General features: G+C 39.3%; 1 protein-coding gene across 1 annotated transcript in view; it reads right to left on the reverse strand.

Annotated features, from left to right (window-relative positions):
• SPAG6 (sperm associated antigen 6) overlaps positions 1-24,768 on the reverse strand; it is a 367,292-nt gene extending 342,524 nt beyond the window's left edge. The window contains exon 1 of the mRNA XM_053713957.1: positions 24,642-24,768. Coding sequence (XP_053569932.1) covers positions 24,642-24,666 — 25 coding nt within the window. The 5' untranslated portion in view covers positions 24,667-24,768. The remainder of the gene's footprint in view (positions 1-24,641) is intronic.
• Between the last annotated feature and the right edge of the window lie 547 nt (positions 24,769-25,315).

Consider the following 25,315-nt stretch of genomic DNA (forward strand, 5'->3'; position numbering starts at 1 on the left):
CAGGTGATGTATACAACAAGTTTAAAAGGTGATGAACCAGAGCTTGTATACAACAAGTTAGTTTATTAAAATAAAAATTAAAAACAGTAACAAGCAATGGTTACATATAATGCAACGCGTTTCTCAGCCCTAGCATGGGCCGTTTCATCAGGCATAATACACCTTCCAACGGACAACCTATTTAAACTAAATCTAGCCAATAGTTAGCAAGGACACACCCAAGAGTACATACATTCCTAATTGATTAATTAGCAGTAAGCAACATTCTTATAGTAAAAGTGGATACAGAACAAGCGTATATAAGGTTGTATAGTGAAGACTACACTATACATTGTAATCTTAACATTGTAAACCTGCATTACAATCAACCATAGCAATCAACCATAGCAATAATATTATATAATAATATAGTGAAATACCACATTGCAATGTAATCATACATAATAAAGGTGCAATAATTTGTACAATATCAAGTATCTGTAATAAATGTGTCTATACACATAACCGTTGTGCAGATTTGTATATGTATCCGCTAATTAGCAAACAAACCATAACAGTAAGTAAACAGCATTGAACACATGCACATCACATATCTCAATCCTCATCTCAATAGATCCAAATTAAAAATGTACTTGTTTAATATAAGTATACTTAAAATAAGGGGTTTATCATCGTTACCCCAAAATGTACCCCAAAATGTATTATATAGTACTCACAGTTTACTTAGATTAATAGTCACTTATGTTATTATGCATCATTTATTCGCTATATTTAATAATATCATTTTGTTATTCTTATATATACAGTTAGGAACACTGCACACTTCAGTATCTCACTTATATAGTTTAAAGACAAATAAAGACTTTTCACTATGATTTATACACTCACTCTAATAGATATGAAAGGTTTAGCAAGGTTTAGCATTGAATATATGACACATATACACCTCTTATATAAAGCGTGTATATGGAGATTCCATTACACATTACATAGGGTGATCACATATTGTAGTAAAACACTAATAGAAGACGACATTTCACTTCACTATTTTATTCTATAATAAAGATTAATTGTTGGAGCTGTCATGAGAGCAGCATAACTCTGGAGCTCTGCCACAAAAGCCCTTAAATCCCTTAGGAATCCTGGCCATCCCTGCACTAACTACCCTTTAAAGTATACCCTATCACCCCCACAACCTGCAGCTACAATCTAAGAGAAAAATCTTCAAATTTCCTGAGACCTGGGACCCGCAACGCAGCAGACCACAAATAGGCCGCATCCAGCTCCAGGCCTCAATATTGCCCTCTAATCTAACTCTAGGGACCGTAATCGAGCCTCCAGGGAGGCATACACATCAAAATAAAAGGCCTTAACCCCTTAATGACCACAGCACTTTTCCATTTTCTGTCCGTTTGGGACCAAGGCTATTTTTACATTTTTGTGGTGTTTGTGTTTAGCTGTAATTTTCCTCTTACTCATTTACTGTACCCACACATATTATATACAGTTTTTCTCGCCATTAAATGGACTTTCAAAATATACCATTATTTTCATCATATCTTATAATTTACTATAAAAAATATTATAAAATATGAGGAAAAAATGGAAAAAAACACACTTTTTCTAACTTTGACCCCCAAAATCTGTTACACATCTACAACCACCAAAAAACACCCATGCTAAATAGTTTCTAAATTTTGTCCTGAGTTTAGAAATACCCAATGTTTACATGTTCTTTACTTTTTTTGCAAGTTATAGGGCTATAAGTACAAGTAGCACTTTGCCATTTCCAAACCACTTTTTTTCAAAATTAGCGCTAGTTACATTGGGACACTAATATCTTTCAGGAATCTCTGAATATCCATTGACATGTATATATTTTTTTTTAGAAGACATCCCAAAGTATTGATCTAGGCCCATTTTGGTATATTTCATGGCACCATTTCACCGCCGAATGCGATCAAATAAAAAAATTATTTTACTTTTTCACAAATTTTTTCACAAACTTTAGGTTTCTCACTGAAATTATTTACAAACAACTCATGAAATTATGGAATAAATGGTTGTAAATGCTTCTCTGGGATCCCCTTTGTTCATAAATAGCAGACATATATGGCTTTGGCTTTGCTTTTTGGTAATTAGAAGGCTGCTAAATGCCACTGCGCACCAACCGTGTATTATGCCAAGCAGTGAATGGGTTAATTAGGGAGCATGTAGGGAGCTTCTAGGGTTAATTTTAGCTCTAGTGTAGTGTAGTAGACAACCCCAAGTATTGATCTAGGCCCATTTTGGTATATTTCATGCCACCATTTCACCGCCAAAAGCAATCAAATAAAAAAAAATTGTTCACTTTTTCAAACTTTAGGTTTTTCACTAAAATTATTTACAAACAGCTTGTGCAATTATGGCACAAATGGTTTTAAATGCTTCTCTGGGATCCCCTTTGTTCATAAATAGCAGACATATATGGCTTTGGCGTTGCTTTTTGGTAATTATAAGGCCGCTAAATGCTGCTGCGCATCACATGTGTATTATGGCCAGCAGTGAAGGGGTTAATTAGGTAGTTTGTAGGGAGCTTGCAGGGTTAATTTTAGCTTTAGTGTAGAGATCAGACTCCCACCTGACACATCCCACCCCCTGATCCCTCCCAAACAGCACTCTTCCCTCCCCCACCCCACAATTGTCCCCGCCATCTTAAGTACTGGCAGAAAGTCTGCCAGTACTAAAATAAAAGGTATAAAAAAAAAAAAAAAAAAATTTTTTTAAGCATATTTACATATGCTGCTATGTAGGGTCCCCCCTTAGCCCCCAACCTCCCTGATCCCCCCAAAATAGCTCCCTAACCCTCCCCCTCTGCCTTATTGGGGCCATCTTGGGTACTGGCAGCTGTCTGCCAGTACCCAGTTTGCAAATAAAAATGTTTTTTTTTTTATGTTTTACTATTTGTTTCTGTAGTGTAGCTTCCCCCCCACAGTCCAATACCCCACCAGCCAAACCGATCACCAAAAAAACCATATTAACCCCTTTGATCCCCACTTCTAACAAAAACATTTTCTGTAGCGTAGTGGTTCCCACCCGCTCCCTCCCCGTGCACGCGCCCGCCCGGCCTCCCCGTGCACGCGCGCGCGTCCGTGCGCGTCCCCCCCGGTCGTCCCCGCCCCTGATCCCGCCCCCCTCCGCATCACAAAGGCCATCGATGGCCGCCACCCACCTCCCACACCGGCTCCCACCCACCAACGAAGGTAGCCGTTAATGTCCGGTGCAGAGAGGGCCACAGAGTGGCTCTCTCTGCACCGGATGGCTACAAATGGTTATTGCAGGATGCCTCGATATCGAGGCATCACTGCAATAACCGGAAAGCAGCTGGAAGCGAGCAGGATCGCTTCCAGCTGCTTTCCAAACCGAGGACGTGCAGGGTACGTTCTCAGGCATTAACTGCCTTTTTTTTGAGGACGTACCCTGCACGTCCTCGGTCATTAAGGGGTTAAAGGACCAGTCAACACATTAGATTTGCATAATCAACAAATGCAAGATAACAAGACAATGCAATAGCACTTAGTCTGAACTTCAAATGAGTAGTAGATTTTTTTTTCAAAGTTATGTATATTTCCACTCCCCTTGTACCATGTGATAGCAATCAGCCAATCACAAATGCATATACGTATAGTCTGTGAATTCTTGCACATGCTCAGTAGGATCTGGTGACTTAAAAATTGTAAATATAAAAGACTGTGCACATTTTTTTTAATGGAAGTAAATTGGAAAGATGTTTAAAATGACATGCTGTATCTGAATCATGAAAATTTAATTTAACCTGAGTGTCCCTTTAAAAGCCGAAAACGGCACCCGCAACTCGAACCGGACCGCATCCAAAATTTTGGCCAGGGATCGGGCCTACAACGGAGCTACATTTCACTGAGGGTAAGCGTTCCAGATATCTCACTACAACAGCTTACCCCCACGAAGATAGGCCCACCACTACATAAACCAGCGACATCTAGCAGCCTGTTCCTACACAGACCGGGCTGCAGCCAAAAATCTAGCCCGGGGATTGGGCCTACCACAGGACCGGTTCCTGTAAAAGACAGGCTGCACAACCTTGCTTTTTACCCTCACACCCTTTAATAGAAGCTGCAGCTCCACCATCTCTCACCAGTCCCCATAAGCAGCCCTCATCCTCAACCTGGAAATATTTGTTAAGCAGCACTGGGCTAGTTAATTCAAAATACCCACTCTGCAGCCTCTCTAGCAGACAAGCCCACAAAGCCTACATTTTCTAGGCATCCAAAAAACTGCTTAGAGACCCAGACCTCTTTTCAATAATATACCACTGCGACTGCAGCACCGGTTTAACCCCTTCAGCATGCAGCAGACTGCTGACATACACCATCAGTAAACTGACAGACATTGCATAACCCACACAGTTATATTAATGTACTTTTTACCTCTGTGATTACCTTTTATCTAGGAACCTTCTTCCAGCCCCCTGATCACATGACTGTGACTGTTTATTATCTATTGTCTTAAATTTAGCATTGTTTTGTGCTAAATCTTAAATAGCCCCCTGTGCCTGAACACAGTGTTATCTATATGGATCACTTGTACTTTCTGTCGCTTTGTGTTGAAAAGAGATTTAAAAAGCATGTGATAAGAGGCAGCCCTCAAAGGCTTAGAAATTAGCATAGGAGCCTACCTATGTTTAGTTTAAACTAAGAATACCAAGAGAAAAAAGCAAATTTTATGATAAAAGTAAATTGGAAAGTTGATTAAAGTTAAACAAACAAACAAAGTTACAAGTCCTATCTGAATAATGAAAGTATAATTTATACTAGACTGTCCTTTTAATGTCCTCCTTTTTGCACAGCTCTAGTACGGCGAACACCTCTCCTACTAACCATAAAGCTGGGGGAAAAAACTGCTCTGGCACAATCACAAGAACCTCAACCTAGCAGGAATCTACCAGCAGATTCTAAGCTCTCTCCTACTTTTTTGCAAAACTTACCTTCGAAACAAGACATCCCGGACATAGTCTGTTCTTGCATCAGAGAGGAGCTGGAGGAACTGAAGCAGGACATTCACACACTAGGCTTTCAGGTTGAAACCTTAGAGAGCAATCAGGACATCATTAAAGAAGACGTGCAACAGTTGACAGAGCAACTAACTTCTAAGCAGGAGACCATACTCTCACTTCAAGATAAGCTCGATGATCTCGAGAACCGAAGCAGGCGCAAAAATATGCGCATCAGGGGAGTACCTGAATCGGTCCTACCTAGAGATTTCCCCATCTACCTGCCTGCCGGCATTTGAAAGATTCCTCTTATACTGATGACATCCCATGGGTCAGAGCTCACAGAACTTTGAGACCAAAGCCAGCAGACTCAGCCCCACCAAGGGATATTGTGATCCGGAGAGACTTCCGGATGGGTGGAGTCAGCAAGCACAAGCACGCTGACAGAGGGCTCTGAATCTGAAAGGGCCGGAAAATCTCCCCAAGACGCCTGGATCCCTTGGCTGCACTTTCTGGTTGTAGGACGGGCAGTGGGCCAACGCGGTCCTATCACAGGCAGGGAAGTCATTTGATGCTGATGGGCTCATAGCAGAGCCACCTACTCTTGGCACCGGGAAACATCCGACCGCAGCAGAGTGAGACAGACCGGAAGTGGGTCTTGTCCGCAGCTAAGGACGAGGTGCGGGTACAGGAGATGTTAGGATCTACACACCGCTACTGAGCACAGAAGGAAGTGTGGCCGTGCAAAGCAAGATGAATTGGTGATTTTTCTCTCCGGACATCAGGCCATTTACAGCGAGCTACCTGGCCTGGTTCCAGATTCCTACTCAGCTGTGCGAGGGATTGCCCTACATAAAGGAGGACGGCTACGCTTGTAAACAGTAAGGTGTCTGCTGGCAAATCCGGTAAGTGTGTTTTGTGCAGATGTGGAGTGGAGATGCAACCTCATAACATTTATTTGGACAGTATGAAAGTATCTAGTGGGGCTACATCCTTTTAAAAAAATATATATAAAAGGGGCCTTACTGCCTTTTGGAAAATACATGCCGGTTATAGATATGTGTCTACAAGTTAATTTGAAAGCCCTGGGAAATCTATGAATATTGCCCTTGGAGGTGTTAAACTAAGGCACAACACGTTAGTCTATATCTGAAGAGCTATCTTTGTGCAGGTGGCGTATGGGCTGTATGGTGAATAAAGCCTCACTTAGGAATAACAGTAACTGCGGCTGGCCCTGTTGAGACATACTTAAAACCGCCTGCGACTAGTTATTGGCTCTCAGGCTCCAATTTGTACTACTGAAGCAAAAGCCCAGGTTAACGGTACAACTGAACTATAAGTACCGGTTCTTGGTATCAAAGTGAAGTATATTTGGAATGGGCTGGAGCTGTTAAACAGAAAAATTGTAACATTTCTTGCTGGAGTAGAAAACAAGGGCGGGTTGTATATGGTTATTACTCTATCTGGGGAAAGCTGTTTATCAGGGGTTAGCCTGGTATCCCCCCTGTTGGACATCTTTGTTTGTATTAAATAAGTAGCCTAGTTTATTAGTTAAGACAGGTTGAATACCTTGCGATTGGGCTGATGAACTAGGTATTGTCTTGCTACACTGGGTATGTAATAAAAACAGGTGTACTAACATTATACTAATAAGTGTTGTGGATAAAGGATAGAATGTCTGTATAAGTAGACTTGAGAAAGCTTATTAGTTTTTGAATAATTCTGACTGTTTATATAAGCTAGAAGTAGCAGGACATCTATCTTACTGTATTGTATATATTTCTGCAATCACCTTATAGGAATTAGAGAAAAGATTAAGGTGTTTATCTCAGTCAAATCTTTTTTTATGATGGAGTCCTTTAAGAATAGCAATTCTTACTAATACACTACTTGCTATTGCATTTGGACACAATACTCGGTGGTATACTAGATAGCTGTGAGTAATCCTGAAGTTAATAGCTCACAAGACGAGGTCAGGAATAAGATTATTGATATTCTAAGATAAAGGTCCGGTTTGTTAATACTTAATACTAGTGTATTCGGTGGAATACTATTGCTTTTCTTCTCCTTTATCTGTACTGGTTTCCGCTCTTTTTCACTATTTCCTATTCACGCCGTTGGGTTTTCGAATTTCAAGGATCACGTGCACTTCTGTTCTTGTTTTACTTTTTTTCTTTCTTTTCTGCTCTTCTAGGGACCCTATACATGCGGGTGTTTTTTTACCTACATGAGATAGGGTAAGTGGAACGGATCACACAATTTTCTTTTTCTTGCACGAGTATTAAGTTAGATAACTCTTTGTAATTTCTTTTTGCTTGCGGTATACGCTATTTCGCACCAATTTTCTACACGGGTGTCTTTCACAATTATTGTACGCACTGGGACTATTTTGGTTCCCTATGGAAAAATTTGTATTGCACTCCAAGAACAATTCGCCAACAATGGCGCCTAAACACAAGGAGAGAAAGGCTAAACAGGCTGACACTAGTATAGAAGCTGCTAATGACCCTCCAGTGAGTACTCCAGACAATTATTACAGCAAATTGCTGAACTCTTTATGCCACAGTTTGAATCAATCAAACAAGATATTGCAAGTCTCTCGGGAGAGGTAAAGCAATTTGCTACAAGAATAGCAGAAGTTGAAGCGAGGGTTTCGGACATAGAGGACCGAATTAATATACAAGAGCAGTCGAGCGTAACACAGAGCCGCCAGATTACTCAATTACATTCAAGATTGGAGGAGTTAGAGGACAGGGCCCGTCGTAATAATCTAAGAATAGTGGGCCTCCCAGAAATACCAGAGTACCAGGACCTGCTGTCCTTTGCCTCTTCCAATCTCCCGCAATTAGTAGGGTTTCCTACAGAAGGCCTACCAGTACAGATAGAAAGAGCTCACAGAGTTGGCCCAATCAGAAATAATCCTGATGGTACTTGCAGAGCAAGATCGGTTCTTATAAAATTCTTAAATTTCCAGGATAAAGTAAATATACTCAGACACTATCGCAAAAACAATAGCCTAATGATTGCTCAGCATAAGATATTAATCTTTCAAGATTTTTCCGCAGAGACTCTATCTAAAAGGAGGGAGATGTCACCATTTTGTTCCAGATTGATTAAGGCTAACTTCAATGCAAGATTAGTATATCCTGCCAAAATTATTTTCGAAAAAGATGGTACCTTAATATCACTAAACAACCAGGTGGAGGCACAGGAATGGTGTGCCAGATTTTTGTAAGAATAATAGTTTAAAAACTGCTTATTTATAAGACAGAAATGTTTTTTTTATTTTTCTTGATATCTGTGTCATATCGGAGAAGTAGCCGGCCCCAGGCTGCAGGGGGAGAGATATTAATGTTATTATTTTTCTATAGATTGGTATTAGTTTTAATTTTGTGCTTGCCGGCACCTTTTTGCTTGTTATCCGATCAGATTCGGTATTCGCGATGGGTCCTTTTATCGTTGGTTTTAAATGGTGGATAAACTTAAATTAATTTCGTGGAATGTTGGGGGTATATCCTCCCCAATTAAGAGGAAACTCATTATCAAGGAATTGGGGAAACATAAGCCCGATATTGCATTCATTCAAGAGACCCACTTGAAGCCCCACAAATTAGTTAAATTGAAAACGAAATGGGTGGGAGAGATATCTGCAACAACATACGATAAAAGGAAAAGAGGAGTTGCCATACTGTTCAATAAACATCTCTCCTATCAGATTATATCGCAGGTACTGGATACAGAAGGAAGATTTCAGATTCTAGAAATTTTGATCAATAAATGCCATTTCATTTTGTGCAATGTATATGGCCCAAACTTCTTGGATAGAGGATTCTGGGAGAATCTGAGCTTGCAGTTACTCCCTTTTTTAGGGAAGAATATTGTCTTGACTGGAGATTTGAATATGGCATTCACCCCTAGTTTAGACAGGTCTAACCCCATGCAAAGAGCTAGATACAACAGGGAAGCTAAGGTTTTACAGAATCTGGGATATAAGCTTGCACTCAAAGACATATGGAGGTTGCAACACCCTGATAGTAAGGAGTACACCTGCGAATCCAGGACATTTAAATCTTTCTCAAGAATAGATTACTTTTTAATATCTAGTAATATGCTGGGTCTGGAGATTAAATCAGAGATAGGCGAGATCGTTATCTCCGATCATGCAATTATTACTTTGGAGATTAATGCAATTCGGTCCCCAGGTTTATATAATCCGCGCTTCTTTTTCCCTCAATACCTAGTTAACAATTCCAAATTTAAGAACTGGTTACAAGCTAGATGGAAAGAATTTCACCAATTCAATGCTGCACATACCGATAAATCAGAAATTTTATGGGAAAGAGATCAAAGCTTATCTATGTAAATGGAAAAAAAGAAGAAAAATAGAGAAGAACAACTAGCTAATCAGGTTAAAAATGACTATAAAAAATACCTAAATTGCCCAAATCAGACTTTTTGGGCTAAGTACATTGCGGCCCGAGTAGAGAGAGACCTGTTCTTGAAACAAGCCTTAGCATTAGAAATTCCAAAGCAAAAAGCTAGATTCAGATGCCATTATGGCAATTCCGCAAAATATTTAGCCAAATTATCTAAAGGCTGGTCCCAGAAGAATTTTATAGCCACAATTAAGATTGGGGATAGAAGGATCACTAATATTTCTGAGATAAGACATGAATTTGTTAAATATTTTCAAGAGATTTACTCAACAGGAGCAGTTAATTTAGACAACAAACAAGAATTTTGGAAAAGAGTAGTGCTACCCAAAATAGATTCACAGGATTTGAGCCAGTTAAATGAACCTATATCACTATGTGAGATTTCAGAAGCTATTAAGCAGGCTAAGTCAAATAAGACGCCAGGTCTGGATGCCCTTCCATCGGAGTTTTATAAACTTCTACATGACCAAATCCTTCCCACATTAGCGACACTTTTCAATGAATATTATATTAAAAATCAGATGCAGTCAAGGTTCTTTTCAGCGTCGAATGTGGCGCTGATCTTGAAAAAAGATAAAAATCCAGAAATGTTGTCCTCCTATAGGCCTATATCGTTATTAAACCAAGATTATAAGCTGTTAACTGCTATTGTTGCATCCAGACTTAAGCATATTCTTGAGCCATTAATACACCCGGACCAAGCAGGCTTTATGGTGGGGAGAAACTAGGTGAAGAATCTCCGAAAAGTGATGTTGGTTATTGACCATTTCTGGAATAGATCAATAAAAAAGAAAAAGGCACATTTCAGTACAGATCTAGCCTTACTTACAGTCGACGCTGAGAAGGCATTTGACTGCATAGTATGGGACCACTTGTTTACTGCACTTAAATGATTTGGTCTTATAGGGAATTTCTATAAGTTTGTACGGATATTATATCAGGCTCCAACATCTGCTATTATTGTTAACGGGGAAGTATCTGAGAGTTTTACTCTCCAACGAGGCACACGCCAGGGCTGCCCCCTCTCTCCTTTACTTTTTAATCTATCACTAGAGCCACTGGCAATTTTATTAAGAAAAGAGTAAAAAGGAATTAAGTTAGGGGATAAGAATCTTGTGACATCATTATTTGCAGATGATATTCTACTTTTTTTAAGTAATACTAAACAATCCATACCCCAATTGTTAAAGATTATAGAAATATTCAGCTCGATTTCTGGCTATAAAATTAATTGGGGGAAATCGGAATTGCTGTGGATTCATAAACCTAAGACCCTTGTTCTACACCCTTTTAAAGAAGTACAGGAAATTAAGTACTTAGGTATTATCCGATTCCTAGGTAAGAATCCTTCTCTCTGGTATGAATTAAACTTTCGGAAATGTATTGAGATGTTCAAGCAGAGATTAACAGCATGGCATAACTTGCCCATTTCTCTCTCTGCGAGAGTAATGCTAATTAAAGCAATCTTATTCCCAAAATTATTATACTTGCTCCAGAATCTTCCTCTTTTAATTACTAGAAAAGACTTAAAATTTTTGCAAACGCTATTTGCTAGATTTATATGGCACGGGAAGAAACCCAGGATTTCCCTGGTTAAACTATCATATTTTAAAGCACATGGTGGTCTGGCATTACCTAATATTCAGTTTTATAATTATGCTGCACTTGTTAAATTTGTATTAGACTGGATATCAGAAAAAGAACATGTCTCTTTTCTTGAATTAGAAAAACAATTGGTAGCCCCATTCTCCTTGAAGCACTGATTCATATTCCATTTGTGAAGTACTTAAATGTATACATCTGTATACATTTAAGTACATAATCCTGGCATGGCAAAAAGTTTGCTCAGAACTACATATTAACTTTCGCAGATCCGTATTTCTTCCCCTAGTAGGGAATCCGGATTTTACTCCGGGGCTCTCACATAAAATCTTTTCCACATGGGCCAGGAATGGTCTCAAAAATATAAAAGATATCTGCGTAAATGAAACCTTATTGATTAAGACATTTGCAGAACTGAGAGCTAATTTCAATCTAGCAAAAACTTCTTTCTATGCTTATCTCCAGGCACAACACTGGATCGGGACTTTACGAGCAGAGGGTGAAACTACTTCCTCACTGGGAGACTTAGATGACGTGATTAGATTATATCAAGCTGGGAAAGTCTCCATTTCAATTCTTTATAATTTGCTCATTAAACACCATGGGCTGCTATATATTGGTGACCTAGAGAGGAAATGGAATAAGCTCCACCTAAACTTTTCTAGAGAACATATCTTACAAAGCTTTAGATTAATTGATCAAACTCAAGTCTTTACAGACTGGAAGGAATCGCACTTTAAGTTAATAAATCTAGTATATATTACACCAGCCAAAATGTCAAAATGGTATAAAAAAGAAGTCAAGTGCCCCAAATGCAATGCCAAGGAGGCAGATGAAATACATTGTTTTTGGAGCTGCCCTAAAGCATCCCAGTTCTGGAGCAAAGTATGTTTTTGGGTGAATAAGGTAAATCCCTGTAATCTCATCTTTGAGTCGAGACACATTTTTTTTCCTTGTAAATCAGGAGGAACCTTATGCGAATATTAGGCTGATAAACACATCGATTTTAGTAGGACGTAATGTTATGCTCAGGAATTGGAAATCTTCCCGGGAACCTAAATTCAAGGAGTTTGTAAATAAAATTTATAATCAGATTACTATGGAACAATTTAATTTAAGAGATGCCAGTGATAAGTCAATACAAAGATTTTTTTCTAAATGGGAAAAAGTTATATTAACCCTCTCTGTAGATGCCCAACTACAGTTAATTGCCCCATTTAGGGGATCTATCTGGTTTATCCAACGACTAGAGCTTGGCTTTTTTTCACCCAAGTGGAAAGTTTAATCCTTCTATAAAGGGGACCATCGCTGTTGAAGTATTTGCTTGCTTTTTTTTTTCCGCTTTTTTTTGCTGTTTTCTTCATACCTTTTAGTTTCCTCTCCCTTCATTCTGGGGCCTGGCTGATTGACCAGTTTAGGAAGGTTTAGGCAGTTAGCAAGGCTAATTATTACTAGTATCAAGCCCTAGATGTTATTTTTCTTTTTTTTACACACAATGGTTTTTACTTATAAGGGTTAATAGGTGATAACTCACTGCGTTATTGAAGAAATGTTTTGCCCCCTATTATGTAAACAAAGTGATTACAATTGATATCCTTTCTTTTTTCTGTACCCTTGATTGATATTCTAAATAAAAAGTTATAAAAAAAAAAAAAAGGGATATTGTGATCCATTTTAAGAACTTTCAGGAGAAAGAAATGCTCTTAAATCATCCCGCAAAACTCAACCAGTAAGATTCAGAGGCAATGTCCTACAGTTCTTCCAGGATTTATCAACCCGCACCTTACAGCGCAGAAAGGACCCTTACCACTTTGTTAAGAAACAAAAGAATACCCTACAGGTGGGGCTTTCCAACCCATCTCTGGACTATCAGCAACAGCACCCGTATAGTCTGTAAGACTCCAGAAGACATCCAGACTTTCTGTGCAGCACTTGGACTTGATACCCCTTCAGACGCACCCCCTCCTGAGCCACGAAGACCACAAACCCCCAAAAGACTGAGTAATCCAGGTGAATCCTGGCATACAGCCCTTCCTAAGAAAATCAAGCCAAAAGACGCCGCCAAGAGAAGACACACCACCACTAGCTCTGCTTCTTCTGATAACTCACCATCGTGAACCCTGTATCCTTTACTTGCAGTGCTGTAATAAACAGACTTGATTTCTGGACAATGTCTCCTCCTTAAGACAGGCAAGTAACCTCAGTATCAGCCTTGTTACTTAGTACCCCACCATTTCCTGCTATCCATAGAATAAGGAGACTGATATACCCCTAATTCCCTTGACTGTCCCATACCTCTCCCCTATCTCTCATTTCCCCAAGCCCGTCGCCCCTCTCCCTCCCCTCCTATCTCTCTCTCTCTCCCCATTTCCCAACCCCTTTCTTTTTCTCCCTTCATGGGTCAGATCAGGATACCCAACCTCTTAAAATTACCAAACAGATACCACCTTTTGGGCAAATTGTGGTAATACCCCCAAACTACTCTCATTTATGCCCTATAATAGGAAGAGAGACTTTTTGTTTTTTGTTGCTATGTTCCTGTTTATTATTATTAATGATGTTACAAAGTTAGTCACGACACACTATTTGTCGTGTTACCTGTTATACAATTGTTTTTTTCCTGCAGAGATCTACCCATATACACAAATGCTACAGCTACATAGATGCCATCACCACTTACTCTATTACCGGTTATACACATGCCCTCCTCCGACAGAGACCCACCCACTCATACCACAACTGCACATGCACACCAGGTTTAATGTCCATACATCACCACAATTTGGCAGGGTACCACAGAAAAAAACACCATGAACCCCACAACTATGGATGACGGGAATCGTAAACTAACTCTTCTTACACAGAACGCCAAGGGACTGAACTCACCCCACAAACGATCCAAGACCCTTCTAGACCTATCAAAAAGACAGGTTGATATCCTGTTCCTACAGGAGACTCATTTTAAAAGAAACAGGGAACCCAAATATTTTGGGAAAATGTTTACCACCCATTATCACAGCTCTAACAACTCCAATAGAGGAGGAGTCAGCATCCTCCTACACAAATCGCTCCCATTTACCCACATCCAAACAACAAAAGATTCGGATGGAAGATTTCTAGGCTTGATAGGCCTGCTATATGGCAGGCCTATCACCCTAGTAAATATCTATGCCACAAACAAACACTAACCAAACCTCCTTCTTTAAACGCATGTTTAATCATATTGTCAACATTACAAAAGGACCCACCTTTGTAGCGGGAGACTTTAATGTCCCCCTGCAACCAGCCAAAGATAGCTCCAATCCCACTATAGCAATTTCAAAAAAAGTCACAAAAGGTACTGTGGACAGGTCTGAGAAATCTCAACCTGCACGATACCTGGCACTTCACCCATCAGGATACACAAGACTTCACTTTCTTTTCACACCCAAATAAAACACACAGTCGCATAGACTACATCTTCTCCAATCAAACAGCCCTAGCTCTAGTTAATAGATGCAATATTTCCCCTACATCGTGGTCAGATCACACAGCGGTAAAACTGAAAATATCTTGCACAAACACACCATTAACACCCTATACATAGAAATTAGACAACACTCTACTCAACAACCCAGATACAGTCACAAAACTTAATTTCAGTATCAAGGAATATTTCCAACTAAATGCGCACTCAACAACCAATAACTATGCAATTTGGGAAGTGCATAAATGCGTGATAAGAGGTGAACTGATTAAATTAAAGGGTCAACACCAAAAATTATATCAACAGAAATACAAAGAGCTGTCAGATACATTCGCCCGCCTAGACTTGGCTCACAAATTATTCCTCACTGACCCCGTTATAACGAAAGACTTACAACACGCCAGGCAAGCTCTAGATGGCTTCCTACAAATCGAATACCAGACACTCTGCGCAAAAACCAATAGTATGTTTTTCTATGACAGTAATAGATCGGGCAAGCTCTTAGCAAGAGCCTTGAAAAAAAAGAGGCTAAAATCATATATCAATTAAATACACATACCAAACCCTCCCGGCACCCTTAAAACAACAAAGGACATTCTACAATCTTTCATGATTATTATTCCACTCTCTACAATATTCAAAAAGATACCCCAACACAAGGGCTTTCCCCAGACTTGATTTCCTATATAGCCCATTTGCAATTACCCTGTATAACATCTGACCAACTCAAAACTCTCAATAACCCTATCTCCCAAACTGAGCTCCTAGCAGCCATTAAATCGCTCAATAACGGGAAAAGCCCAGGACCAGACGGTTTCACCGGAAAATATTATCACACCTTCTCCTCCCTACTTTCACCCCATCTCACCCAGCTCTTTAACGAGATCACAGACACTAACCCATTCCCTCAATCAATGCTAGAGGCACAGATGGTAGTGATCCCAAAACCAGGTAAACCCCCCAATACGCCTGCAAATTGTCACCCAATTTCCCTTCTAAACATAGACATCAAATTGTATGCTAAAATCTTAGCCACCCGCATTAATTCAATCCTCCCTTCAATTATACATATCAATCAGGCAGGCTTCACTCCACTCAGAAAAGTCAAAGACAACACAACTAAAATCTTACTGTTGATGGAACATGCCATTAACAACAACATCCCCTCCGCATTCATCTCAATAGATGCGGAGAAAGCCTTTGATAGGCTGAACTGGCGATTTCTACAAGCAACACTTATACAATTCGGTTTTGACAAAACACCCATCGGGAAAATTTTCTTTCTTTATAATAACCCCCAAGCCAAAATTAAATTAAATGATACCCTATCCTGCCCATTTGACATTACAAATGGTACGAGACAGGGATGCTCTCTCTCTCCGATACTATTTCTACTTGCTATGGAAGTATTAGCCTCATATATTAGACACAACGCAAATATACAAGGATTCACAATTGACCGCCGGGAATTCAAAGCCACTTTATATGCAGATGACGCGCTTACACAAACTCAGCGTGCATATGCAGACGCACGCTTACACAACCTCACAAATCAATACCCCCCCTCTTATACAGACGCTACACACCTACGGCACCTTCTCCAATTTTAAGATAAATATCACTAAGTCAGAACTATTCCCAGTTAAACTACACGCAGAAGAGCTCAAGGTGATTAAAACACTTTCACATTTCCACATCCAACCCCACTCAATAAAGTACCTTGGGGTACATATATCCCCACACACACAAGTAACACTTGACGCCAACCACAAAGCCATAAGAGATGTGATACAAGCTATGCTGAGATCTTGGAGCAGTAAGCCACTCTCGTGGATAGGTAGAATCAATTCGGTTAAAATGATTCTTCTCCCTAAATTCTTATTTCTTTTTCAGACCCTGCCGATGCCAATCCTTAACCCACTAATCCATAGTCTCCAAAAATAATTTCTTACATATGGCAACATAAAAAGATAGCTACCGCCACACTATACCGCCCCAAAGAATTAGGCGGCCTTGGGATTCCGAACCTCATACAATACAGACTCTCTTCCTTCTACACCAGAATTATTCATTGGTGTCGACACTCGACCCACAAGGAATGGATCCTTCTGGAACACTCATTATCCCACACTTCCCACCTCGGCAGCAAATGCTGGTTACCTCCTAACAAAAGAAATTTGCCTGCATGTCTCCCAACAATCACTAAAGAAACTTTCAAACTATGGGAATATACATGTATTTTCTCTGCAGGAACCATTACCTTTTGTAGACTGAACTCACTTTTTATTTATCTAGCACTGATAATATCTTATGTAATTTAAAATAGTACATGCAGGGGGCGTGTCCGGGCAGCAGCCATGACAGGTCATGTTTTCTAGGGCTCCTACGCGACCTCCATTAATTTGCTTACTACACAGTCTACTCTGCAACATAAGAAGAGATATACCGTAGCATCAGACAGATGAAGTTGTGAGGAGTCGACTGATAGCTACACTTATTGGCCCCTATTTAAGAAAGTCTGGCGGACCTGATCCGATAGTGCGGATCAGGTCCACCAGACCTCGCTGAATACAGCAAGCAATACGCTCGCTGTATTCAACATTGCACCAGCAGCTCACAAGAGCTGCTGGTGCAACGCTTCCCCCTGCAGACTCGCGGCCAATGGGCCGCCAGCAGGGGGTGTCAATCAACCCGATCGTACTCGTACTCTTTGTGACTGCTGCTTCATAACTGCTGTTTCTGGCGAGCCTGCAGGCTCGCCAGAAACGCGGGGCATCAAGCTCCATTAGGAGCTTGATAGATAGGCCCCATAGTATCTATGACCATTGAGCCCAAATCTAGACCGCTGTGTTCTTGGAAGTCGGCCTAGTGATGAGACCTTCAGCATCACTACAGTGAAAGGGGGAACATAGTAACGCTAAGATTACCTCCCTATTAAAATATATCATACCTATCCATATCATGGAGGACGCTTACAAGTCCATAACAATCGCATTGCTGCAGCTTGAAGCTAAAATTGACTGCTGCATGACCGACCTCATTATAACAGCCCCGTATGCAGTTTGTTACACGGAAGTCAAACTGAAGACCGACTCGGCTATGGAGGCTATTTCTTTACAAAAGCTGGAGGGGTCTAGTATTGCGATAACACATACGCCTGGTGTTCATGACTGCATTCTTTCTGATACCGGCAAGATAGCACACTATAGTCCTGCACTTTATGGCAGCAGTACATTGGGGGATCTGAGTCATACAGGGTCTGATTCGGAAACCAACGCAGAGCCACCATCAAGCATACAAAACGCTTCATACCTCCATTCACCTGCTCCCAGTCCTTGCTATGTGGGGTACAAGAAAATTCAACACTCACTTCTGCTGCCGGGCGGGGGGAGAGCGGCCGACTCCCGCCGTTGGGCTCAGGAACTACTAACCCTAAGCAAACCCCACAAGGACCGGGTGGTTGCCAGCCCGCCGATCCTAATCTTTACTTTAGATACTCACACTTCCTTCCTCCAACTGCAGAGGAGCAGTTTTGTCAACAGAGATCTTATACTGACAAGCTCTATCGGGGTGCCACTTCACTGTGTTTCCCTAGCATAGAAGTCTCCAGTTTACACTGGAGGACCGGTATGGGATGACAAAATTCTTTTATATGAGGGCCACATGGTCTGAACCCTTGAGTACACTGTTAACCTATATATCAAACTAAACTATCAATTCACGTAGCCAAATATCAGTTTTTCTCCAATGTTTCCATATAGGGTACTAGATGGGCCTACCATATACTTATAATTATGATATTGTAACAGAGTCCCTCCATATTTTCCTGCTATCCAGTATAGCCCATAACATGTACGGGTGGGCCTACTAGTGTCCTGTTTGCTAACAAAATAGAAGGTACAACCGGAATGGTTAAAGTGTTACAATCACATCCTCCCTTCCTACCATCCTAAGATTTATATTTCTATAGAGCCAAATATGTAGGTATTATGTGGTGTCATACTCATTGGCTTACTCATATTACTCCAAGCAAATGAATGGATGTGTGTAATACACCCAGTATTGGTTGGCTGGGGTTCAACAAGAGCGGCTTTGGTCCGCTATTCTTTAAAATAATTTGTTCTTTGGTTGTACAGCTTATATGTTTGTTTGTTAAAAATGATTCAGTACTGAGTTCAGGCTACTTTTATATCATATGCTATTTTACACTATGTGTTGGAAATGTATTTATTGCACTAGAGATGTGAGAAGTTATTATAGATTATACTATCTTTAGATTCTTCCATTGCATATATCAGTTGAGAATATTACTTTAATTTTTCATTGGTCCAAGAGAGACCATTTTCATCATTTTACTCCCTTTAGATAACGTATAAGGTTAAAAGAGTCCAAGAGTGGCTTGTCACAATAGGAGAGGGAGATGCCTTCAAATATAAAACGAGGTTTCAGTTTTGCTTGTTACACAGTATTATAGAGAGCTCCCTCTGGATTTTCTTAGGATATATTTCTAATTTACATGAGATTACATAATTTACTTGAGCACTCATGGGTATTAACATAATCTAAGCAAATGTTTCTTTATACCTATTGTAACAAGCTTTGTTTGTTTTATTTTGAAGATGTTATGACAATAACCTCAATAAAAAATTATTTTTTAAAAAAAAAAACATAGTACATGCAATGATCTATGTAATTATAACACAACCTGGTTAGCAATCTGTTATATATCACCTATGCAACGGACACATTGTTGTTATTTATGTCTCCTGACTGGCGAAACGCTGTTGTATATGTATCTAACTTTATTTTACATTGTATGTAATGGTCATACTTTCTTCAATAAAGCTTTTCTTGGAAAAAAAAAAAAAAAGGATTAATTGTTGGTAGTTAGTTATACTATTAATATTACTATTGCACATTTGGTATAGGGCACATAATTAGTTCACTATTAAAGTATATAATAACGATTACGGTAGCAGACCACGCCCCCTTAAGAGCATCATCATAATAGATCCTATCACTCAAAAGGCAACAGTCTGGTCAATTATTTTTTTTTAGTTACAAGCATGTTAGCAAACTACACCCCCTAAGAGCATCATTTAACTTGACCAGTGGTTCTCAACCGAAATGAACTCAAGGCCCGGTAAATATTAGTCGGACGTGTCCAAGGACCTGTAGTGTGTGTATACAGTATATGTATATGTGTGTATATATAATGCATTGGTGTAAGTGTGGGAACAAATTATATACATTCATTGGTGTCAGTGGGCTGGTATCACTTACCTGTGGTACCCAGGTCCAGTCATATCTGCTCCTTATCTAACGCTGTCCTCCCACCGAACTGCTGCTATATGTGCACACATACATGTGCACTGGCACTCTCACCTGCACACATACATGTGCACTGGCACTCTCATCAGCCTGTCTGGTATTTCTTATGTGTGGAGCGGCAGGCTTGTCACAGCTCACAGTGGGGGCATTTTAGGTCATGGCCCACCCGGAGGGCTATCAAGGCCCGGTACTGGGCTGTGGCCCGGCTGTTGAGAAACCAGGAACTAGACCAAATAACCACCCAATAGGTAACAGTCTGTTCATGTCTCTAGTTACGATCACGGTAGCGGACCACGCCCCCTTAAGAGCATCATCATACTAGACCCAATCACAACCCAATAGATGACAGTTAATCTATACTATTAGTTACGTCAGACCCTACACACCCAATGCCATACTATTGGCTAAGTAGAGGGAGTGATAGGATTTTGAGACACCACGATTGGCTCAATATCGTTTATGAAAATTACCCACGTTTGTTTTGTTTATTCGGCAGCCTGTGTGCAAACACATAATGTTACACATTAGGATTGGCATTATGCCTTCAATGTTAAATCTTCACACAGTTTTCTTCATCTAGCAGTCTGAGTATAACTTATAACCTACACTTCGTGAAACGTTTAGAGTGTATGGGGAGAATTCTACATAATCAAATTACTCATAAAAGAATATGACACATGACCATGAATTAAAACTGTGAGTAATATATAATAAATTTTGGGGTAACGATTATAAACTCCTTATTTTAAGTATACTTATATTAAACAAGTACATTTTTCATTTGGATCTACAGTATTAAGATGAGGATTGAGATATGTGATGTGCATGTGTTCAATGCTGTTTACTTACTGTTATGGTTTGTTTGCTAATTAGCGGATACATATACAAATCTGCACAACAGTTATGTGTATAGACACATTTATTACAGATACTTGATATTGTACAAATTATTGCACCTTTATTATGTATGATTACATTGCAATGTGGTAATTCACATTACACAAATGACTATATTATTGCTATGGTTGATTGTAATGCAGGTTTGCAATGTTAACATTACAATGTATAGTGTAGTCTTCACTATACATTATATATGCTTGTTCTGTATCCACGTTTGCTATAAGAATGTTGCTTACTGCTAATTAATAAATTAGGAATGTATGTACTCTTGGGTGTGTCCTTGCTAACTATTGGCTAGATTTAGTTTAAATAGGTTGTCAGTTGGAAGGTGTATTATGCCTGATGAAACGGCCCATGCTAGGGCTGAGAAACGCGTTGCATTATATGTAACCATTGCTTGTTACTGTTTTTAATTTTTATTTTAATAAACTAACTTGTTGTATACAAGCTCAGGTTCATCACCTTCTTGAGCAGTTTTAACCACTGCAACTGACTTCTATTCACACTGAGTGTGGCAGGATCCCCCTGCACTGTTCAATCTACGCCTGGAGAGTGTTAGCTGGTACACCCCAAGTTATCAGCCTGCTTCTACCAGTACATAAGTGTACTTGGACCACATGTGAGTACCCACTTGGCACTGTTTATTTGATTGATTGAATCTGACATACTGATACACATGAGGCGCCCCTCTATTCTCCTGTTTTCTCTATAGCTACTTCCGGATAAATCTGTGAGGAGGAGAGCAGCCTTTTACTTGTGTCCCATTGATTGAGTTGGATCACTTCATCACATTGGATCTACTACACCATCTCTTGTTTGATATCCTAATTGGGACTCTTTACTGGGACTTGCCCTATTAACGACCATTGGAATATATGGTTTTCTCATATCTCATCTCATATCTAATCTTTCTCATATCTCATCTTGGATGTCCTCTCACTACCTTAAGCTAAATCTCTCCAAAACTGAACTCCTTATTTTCCTCCCTTCTTCCAATGTCTCCACCCCCAAAATTTCTTTAACTGTTGATAATTCCATCATTACTCCTACCCCGCATGCCTGATGTCTTGGGGTCACACTTGACTCAGATCTTTCCTTCACTCCTCACATTCTGTCCTTGGCTAAAGCCTGCCGCTTCCACCTTAAAAACATCCCTAAAATTAGACATTTCCTTACACAAGATACAACTAAGATTTTAATCCACTCTCTCATCCTTTCCCGCCTCGACTACTGCAATTCCATCCTCTCTGGTCTACCTAGCTGCCACATAGCTCCTTTACAATCCATTATGAATGCCTCAGCCAGGCTCATCTTCCTTACTCGTCGATCTTCATCTGCTGCGCCTCTCTGACAATACCTTCACTGGCTTCCTCTTGCCTCTAGGATTAAACACAAAATCTTCACTCTGACATACAAAGCTCTCAACTGCACTGCTCCCCCCTACATTTCAGAACTTGTCTCCAGATACTCTCCCTCCCGTCCCCTTCGATCAGCTCAGGATCTCCTCCTCTCTTGTTACTTCCTCACATTCCCGTCTACAGGACTTCTCCAGACTGGCCCCCATCTTGTGGAACTCCCTGCCTCGCTCCACAAGACTCTCCCCTAGTTTTAACAGCTTCAAGCACTCCCTAAAAACTCTACTATTCAGGGATGCTTACAACCAACACTAACCTTTCCTAACTCCATTGCTTTCCCCTTGAACCCCTTAGAATGTAAACCTATGTGCCCAGCTGTTTGCAGATCGCCTTCATAAGAGCCGACTACAACAGTGAAATTCTCGGCAGGGCCCTCTACCCACTTGATCCCTGCAAAAGCTATCCTGTATATTGACTATGTTTACAGCGGAATCTGTTGGCGCTCTACAAATACCTGATAATAATAATATGGTTTGACCAATATGTTAAACTAATATTTGTCATATGCATATAATTTTTTAATGTCTTTGGTATTTTAAGGGCATTAAGTGGAGATATATGGTCTTTATATATCTAACTAAAATGAGCACCCCCTCATTTTCTAGTATATATACTTGCTTTGGTACCTTCTACATACATTTTGTGCACAATTATTTATATATATATATATATATATATATATATATATATGTGTGTGTATTTATATATATATTTATATATATTAATTTGTGTGTGCAATATATATATATATATATATATATATATATATATATATATATAATGCTCAAATAACAGAGTATTGCAGTATGTAGTGATACCTTTTTTATTGGACTAAGATAATATTTCAAAGACTTCAAGAGTTTTCCTCCCTTCCTCAGGCTTTGTGACGATGGACAACTCCTACTGTGGAAGTGAGCAACCAAGCATATGTGCACAAATATATTTCCAAAAATGAAAAGTATTTAGATGTATTTGTTATATTCTAAGATTCATTTAAATTTCAAGTTTAAGCTCCCCTTGGTCATCTGTGCATTGTAGCTTTCCTGTGTGTGGTTATGAATTTGGTTACCATGGTGACCTCCTATCCTTTGTGTAAATATATGCTTTTGTTTGCACACTATCTACATTTGTGTTTATCTTACTATTAAATAACTTTTTAGACAACCATATGTTAAAATTGGATTTGAGATTACTCAATACAAATTCATATCTAGAAACAGCTGCAAGTATATGGATGGAAATAATGTCTCTCCAACAGTGTGGTGCCCTTAAAAAGTAAGGATTCAACAGCAGAGTAAGAAATAATACCAGAACCAGAGCTGGCTGTTACAATTAGATGCAAACAGCCATGCTAAGAAACACAAGGGTAGATAGAAAATCAAAGTAAGTTGTGTACTAGTATTGTGCAGGCATGGTCTGTAAGGATTATCAATACTTTGACTTTAATTATATGTTAAATTCAAAGCCTCTAGTGTTTACACATTACTGGTTTGTTTTTATCTGCTGTTATGGGACACACTTCTCCTTTCTTAAACAGCTCACACTACAATAATATAGAAACAGCAGAAATACCCAAATAATATAATATATATTTAGCATCACCCTCACAATCCTATTATTATTCCCATTGCCTCATTAAAGGGACAGTCTAGTCAAAATTAAACTTTCATGATTCCAATTGGGCATGCAATTTTAAACAACTTTCAAATTTACTTTTATCATCAAATTTGTTTTGTTCTCTTGGTATTCTTTGTGGAAAGCTAACCCTAGGTAGGTTAATGTGCTAATTTCTAAGACGCTGAACTGCCTCTTATCTCAGTGCATTTTGACAGTTTTTCAAAGTTAAACACTGCTAGTTCATGTGCTTCATATAGATAACATTGTGCTCACACCCGTGGAGTTATTTATGAGTCAGCACTGATTGACTAAAATGCATGTCTGTCAAAAGAACTGAGATAAGGGGCAGTCTGCAGAATCTTAGAAACAAGGTAATCACAGAGGTAAAAAGTATATTAATATAACAGTGTTGGTTATTGAAAACTGGGGAAAGGGTAATAAAGGGATTATCTTTCTTTTTAAACAACAACATTTCTAGTCTAGACTGTCCCTTTAATTACTAATGAAAAAGATAATGGAGAAATACCAATGTATTTAATTTAAAGATATGTAACGCAAGTAATATGTTGATCCATTTTTTAGTGCTGTGTAACCTGCAATTAATTTATAGTAATTCAACAATAAATAATATAACATTTACATTGTCCCATTATACAGCACTGTATAATCTATTGACACTTAATAAATAATAACAATAATAATAATAATAATTGAAATACACCACAGGGGGATAGATACATAAATCAATTGGGAATTAAAATTATTCCCAGTTAAATTATCTAAGAGTATAAAGAAAAGAGTAAGAAAGGATTAACTATTTTATATATTATTGTTAGTAAATAAATAGAATAAAACTATGTAAATACCTTGCAGGACTTGTCTCTGGCTCATGGTTCTTGCTCCTAAACTGTGATATTAGTGTAGGTATAAAACTTGTGTGTCGTGTTTGCGTCCAGGCCCAGTTACTGGTCTCTAAGATGCTACAGATTGTTCCTAACGCTGTGTATGCTTCTCCATGGCAACACTAGCGGAAGCGGACACTCTAAATTGCTTTTGTCAGAGGGGAAGGCGGAGAAGGGACACGTGTAGTCAAGGCCGCTCTAAATTCCTATCTGCTAAACTTTCATTGCCCCCCTATGCTCACGTAAAAATGGTACATTCCGTATCTAAGCAACAGAAGGGAGGAACTGCGTGTCGGTAACTGGGGCAACACTGCGGCATGTTGCATTTTATCGGGTGAGGTCACGCGGAATGTGACGTCAAATGCTTAGTATGTTGCAGTAGCTGCTGACGGTGTGTTGCGTATTTATATATAAAGTATCACGGCACATAATGAAAGTCTCGTTTAATAGAACATAATACATGAAATTAAAGGAAAATACTGATGTGGTGTCAAAGTAATAAATAATATTGGGAACGCTGCCACCGTTTAAGCAAGTAACATTAAAGTGTCAGTTTACTTCGACGTGATTTTGCAATTGAATTATTTCAAAATAGGCTTAGTGTTAGTCACATAAAATTATAAATTTTGGGGGGTTAT

Source organism: Bombina bombina, chromosome 5 (genome assembly GCF_027579735.1).
Source record: "Bombina bombina isolate aBomBom1 chromosome 5, aBomBom1.pri, whole genome shotgun sequence".
Lineage (NCBI taxonomy): Eukaryota > Metazoa > Chordata > Amphibia > Anura > Bombinatoridae > Bombina > Bombina bombina.